The sequence below is a fragment of the Notothenia coriiceps genome, unplaced genomic scaffold (assembly GCF_000735185.1).
Source record: "Notothenia coriiceps isolate Sejong01 unplaced genomic scaffold, NC01 NC01_scaffold00014104, whole genome shotgun sequence".
NCBI lineage: Eukaryota > Metazoa > Chordata > Actinopteri > Perciformes > Nototheniidae > Notothenia > Notothenia coriiceps.
In genome coordinates, this window is record NW_011346805.1 from 1 (window position 1) to 5,765 (window position 5,765).

General features: G+C 37.3%; 1 protein-coding gene across 1 annotated transcript; it reads left to right on the top strand.

Moving 5' to 3' along the window:
* Positions 1-4,618: 4,618 nt before the first annotated feature.
* On the top strand, positions 4,619-5,201 carry LOC104948314 (leptin-like). Its single transcript, XM_010774509.1, has 2 exons — positions 4,619-4,768; positions 4,857-5,201. Exons 1-2 carry the CDS (start codon positions 4,619-4,621, stop codon positions 5,199-5,201), a joined length of 495 nt encoding a protein of 164 aa, XP_010772811.1.
* Positions 5,202-5,765: the final 564 nt, after the last annotated feature.

Sequence of the window (5,765 nt, forward strand, 5' to 3'; positions counted from 1 at the left end):
ACACACACACACTCTTTCTCTCTCTCTCTCTCAGACACACACACACACACACACACACACACACACACACACACACACACACACACACACACACACACACACACACACACACACACACACACACACCTCTGAAATGGATCACTTAGATGGGCAATTTCGGTTTCAATAAGCAGTGTGATACACAAAATGTCTACAGCTTATCCTACTGTGGATCTCCTGATGAGTCCCAAGAGCTGAGATAACAAGATAGAGATGCATCAGTAATAGATGAGCTGGAACATAAGTACAATAAAATATATCTGGTATTAATGATGGCAATTGTAATTATTGTGTTCGGATGAAGGATGTGGGCTCTCAAACGTGTGTATAGATTTGCAAGCGAGCAAGAGAGTAAAAGATCCCTCCCTGTTTCACTATCTTATACACACACACACACACACACACACACACACACACACACACACACACACACACACACACACACAAACAGGCCGGCCAAAGGCCTTTGCCCACCTAACCATTGTTTTTATGGGATAACCTCCCATTTATTGACATCAGACATCTCATTTTGTTTTTCTACACCTCGCACTCCCCAAAACCACAAAGCCCTACAGATGTAATGCTACTTGAACTTATACTTCTACGTACATCTGATATGTAACTCCTTCAGCCTATTTTCAGCTACAGAACCCATTCAACTATTAAATTATTCAGCTATTTCAGGACATTGAGGCTATATATTTTGTTGTTTATAACTTTTTAAAACCTTTTCTTTTAAATATTAAGCTTCTTCACTTGTTGTCCTACTCTTCCAGTTTAACATTTCACTTTCAAGTTTTCAACAAAGTCATTGCAATGCATTTGAGCTGTAACAATTTTGATTCAAATCATTTCACTTTTCTGCATTTCTCCGCTTAGTTCAGCAACACACTTACTTGGTTTTTGTAGCTAAAAGCAGCTACAGAGACCATTCAACTAACACAATATTCAGCTTTTTCTGCATTTTCAGCTAAATTCAGCAACAAATGTACACAGTTTACGGCATTCACGCGTTTTCAGCAGGAAATGCATTTTCTAGTTTAATTGCTCAGTTCTTTTTAATATGTTGCCTTTAGAATATAAAACCAGCAAGGGACTGGACTTTTACATAGATCCGACTTTGAAGCACCTACTCAATAAAAAGCTGATTCAGGATCTTTTCAGACCAGTTTTATGGTGTTAACGTCAATGGGTGTCTTGGGGGGAAAACAACACGTCTTTGTGAATGGCAGCACATGCCCTGGATCTGAGTTCCCATCATTCCTGTGACTCATTCCGCCAAGTCCTGTTGAGTGGAATTCCTGGTTTCCATGCTACATCTGGAAAAGTAATGTGATACTGTGTAAAGCCAATGACCATGGCCAGCCCTACTGAGGGAGCAGGACAGTTAACACTTTGTTAACCTTTACCTCTGTATATTACTCTTCTATACGTCATTTACTGTTAAAGTGATTACAGCCCCACTCTTAACCTTAAAGGGTTGATACGTACGATGCATGCAGTATTTCTGTCTGCAGTTTGATTGAAGACAGGCACACTATTCTTCTGAGGCTGTGACTCATATGCTCTCATAAGTCATGTGACACAAAGTGCTCATGAATTATTAATGCAGCCTTGCAGTATCCCTCTGTCATACTCCAGGAGGTGACTTCTACTCCTGCAGGGATGCAGCCTGATTGATCCTCCACCATCCCAGGGATGAGGAATATCCACAGAGAATGCTCTCTCACAAAGCTGTTGCCTTCCCTTGTTTCTAATGTAGAAACCACAACTGTGTAACTTTTCTGTTCGGAACAAGCTAAAGTGTGCTTTTAACCATCGGCTAAATAACCCGATTTTTAAAGTAACAACTGTTTCAGGCAAAGAGGAAATACCCTGGAATTTTATGAGCAGTGTTTGACAAAATTAACTGATTAAGAGAATGTTTGATAAATCTTTGAGGCTAAATGGGGAACACAGATACAGAAAATCCATCTAGAATATAAAAATGACGGCCCAATTTGTTCACAGATAACTTAAGCTACCAAGAACTAACACTGTGTACTGCTGAATAAAATGAAAACTAATAATAAATGCAACTCATAACCGAGACTAGACTCACGCTCTACATCATGGTAAAATGTTTCCTGTAAACTGATACGTCACATATTGACGAATACAACCCTGGTTTTGAATTAGCTTTAGCAACAGCAGCTTTTAATTATGACACATTTAACAGTTCACAGGATGAATGCTTTTTTTCCCTCCGGATGCAGGATTCCCTCACACGCAGGTTCTTGCCCTCTCTGACTTCGTCAGGCTTCAGAAAAACAGAAACCTGCTCAGAACTGACAGTCTCCTCCTCACAGAGGAGCAACAACAGAAATCTGCTTCCAAAAATATCCCCTCCAAATACAAAGATCTAAAAAGACTTTTCCCAAAAAGTGCCATTACATTTGAGCTAATTTAGAAGAGATCAGTCATATGGTGGACAGATATGTTGCTGCAATGTAACTGTGACATCTATAAATACAGAAGGTTTAGATTAGAAACATCTGGCATCTATATTAATACCAAATGCGTGTGTTATTGTTGTTCATTGGAACATTACATTCTGCAGAATTCATTGAGTACAATCGAATAACATGTCTATGTGTCTCGGTATGTGTTAGTGTCTTTAGAGGAAAGCGCCAAGGCTGAAAACATGTGTTTTTATCACTGATATTTAATTAAGAATCATTGGTAGTGAGTCTTAATACTGTGTGTGACTACTACTTTGTGCATATCAAAATGTATAATATAGCCTAATATAATATTACCAAGTACTTAACAATCCCTTTTGGTAATCTATCACATACAAAATATGTAACTTTGCTTAATACATTTGAATACATATTAATTAAGAGAAAAAAAGAAAAATTCTATTAAAATGTCTGCATTTAGATAAAAGATATAAAAAGCCATAAATTAGGACAGCATATATCCATTTATAATATGCATCTCTAGTGGCATTTAAATATCCATGAATAATAATTTCTTGGAATTCAGAGGTAAATCGTAAAAACTACAATTATTTAATACTTCTAGTTACTTTTCAAATTTGTATTTGATGTGAAATATAATCAATACTTAAATAAAACTTTAGCTACACCTGGAGTAAATTCAAAATCTAACCTGCAGTACACAAACTCATTAAAACTAGCTGAACCTTTACCAGCTTTCGATAAACACATTAATGCATCAATAATTATAATTAAAACATATAATATATACAGTATTATTCTGAAATGTGCAGAATGAGTCACATTCAGTTACTTTTGGTACTTTAAGTATATTTTGATGCTAATACTTTTATACTTTTACTTGAGTAACATTTTGATCGCAGGATTTGTACTTGTAGCAGAATATTCATACACTCTGCTACTTCTACTTGTACTAAAAGCTCTAAGTACTTCTTCCACCTCTGCCTCAGTGTTGTTTTAACTGTACTATTTATTTATTTTCTGCCACTGTTTGTCTGTTTAAACACTTTATAAATATTGACATAACCTGCAGCATTAGGCAATGTTAATGCCAGTGAAGATAATTCAGTAAAACATGTTGCATTGTGATCAGTCAAGCTGCAAGGTTTCTCTACAGTCAAAGAATTACACAAAATATATAACTATACTATATAGATTTTAAAATGTTATAAAAAGTAATTATACATTTAATTCTAATTAGTAAAGTAGTAATTGTAAACTATGGCATATCAGTACAGTATAAGTTTTTTCAGGAACATAGGCATGGTGTATTTTGCACCTGCTAATCTTGATAAATGGTTTATGTAAATGTTTACCCAGTGACTCAAATGTGTCCTAGTGTAGTCGGCCAAAAAACCTACTTCCAACTGATGTCCCGTCTCCAGCAGTACTAGGCAGGGGTTTGACATGGGGAGAGGTGTAAGTGAGAGGAGGTTGAGGAGGGAACCAGGGGTTTGGAGAGAGGTGAGTAAGAGATGAGTCAACATCCATCCACTATAAGATATCCTGATGGAGCCTTACAGTGGCAAACACATAGACATCCAGCAGAGGTAAGGTCAACTCTCCTTTCCATCTCCATCTCCATCTCTCCTTTACTCCTAATTCAACTCTGCCATCTTTGTTTCACTGTCTGTAATCACAGTCACACTTTCACCTGTTAACATCTGTAACTTTTTAAAGTATGTTTATCGCTGGATTTATTTGTAAAATAGTTTGTTGTGTTTATAGAAAAAACGAATTATATGTGGATGTAATGTTGTGTGAGGTTTTAAAGCTCACACAACACATGTAGCAGATGTTTAGAAAGTAGAAATTGAGAATTATGTTGGCCAAAGTCAGTGATCTTTGTACCTGTTTCTAATAACACAGATTTATATGCCATTATCTTACATGTACTGGGAGGAAGCATGTGTTTGATGATAAAAAGGTGACATGCATACATGAGCCTGCTGTGAGATGTCAACAGTGACAGCAGGTGATGGATACACATTATTAGGTAGAATAACCTGTGTATTCTTCTTCACCTAGGAATACCAGTGCTATTCCATATTTGGTACATCCAGACACATTCTACAAATATGGACAACACTTTGGTGCTCCTGTTTCCTCTGCTGTTCATCTTCAGTGTGGGTAAAGCTGCTCCTCTGCCAATGGACGTAGTCAAAATGAAATCAACAGTTAAGCGGATTTCTGAAACGTTGGTGAACAGTCTAAACCAACACTTACAGGTAACATTTATGGTTCTGTTTGCGATGGAAATCATCAACAGTTGGATGAGTTATTTTTGACTGAATCGTGTTTTGTCTTTAGATGCAGGACCAATCTGGTAGGACGCTCAGTCCACCTGCTGCTGATCTGAATGGACCTTCCTCCATAGTGATCGTCTTGGAGGGTTTTAATCGCAAGATAAGTAGTGACTCCTACTTTGCGGTGACGCAGACCAAGTCCCATATCTCTTCATTGACGAGTTATGTCAGGGAGTGGATGAAGGCGAAATGCAGTGAGCAGCAGCCCAGAGGTTCAGAGCCAGCGTCGCTGCTACGGCTGAAACAGCGGAGTCGACCGGAGTTCTTGGACACTGTGAGCACCGAGGCTCTCATGAGAGTAAGGGAGTTCCTCAATCTGCTGCTACAAAACCTGGATGATCTTGAATCTTGCTGAAAGACAGACCTCTGGACATTTTTTGTAAAAGATGTGTCCGCATGTGGCAATGTTGAACTTTTGCAATGTGTTTTAAAGGAAATGTATTCTTGCACTTATGTTATTTATATACAAATTTATTTATTTATATACTTAAAATATGTATTTTATAACGTATTCATATTAGGATATTTTATTGTCCACACAATGTTTCCATGCAAACTGATCTGTACTCTGCAAAGAGATAATCCTTGTTCTGTGTTATGACACCACTGTTGTATCAACAAAGAGCTCTGTGATCAAAAGGTGGACCTTTGCATTCATTTAGTCATGAAGCTGAATCAGGCTGGCTGCAGCAGAGGAAATGTCACAAATCCAGGTTGACACTCAACAAGAATAACAGATGTGTTTGTATGAGAACTGCAAGGACAGGAAGGGCAAAGGGCAACTTTCATTTCAATGCAATGTAATCTGTTATTCCAGAATTGTTATTTACAACTGTAGAGGATATTTTATATATTTTTGTCTAGACTTTTAAAAAACAAAAACGGAATAAATATTTACATAAAAGTAGATGTGGGGATA

Coding starts and splice junctions, on each gene's coding strand:
- LOC104948314 (XM_010774509.1), top strand. CDS start 4,619: ATGGACAACACTTTGGTGCTCCTGTTTCCTCTGCTGTTCATCTTCAGT. Junction 4,769..4,856: donor GTCTAAACCAACACTTACAG/GTAACATTTATG, acceptor CTTTAGATGCAG/GACCAATCTGGTAGGACGCT.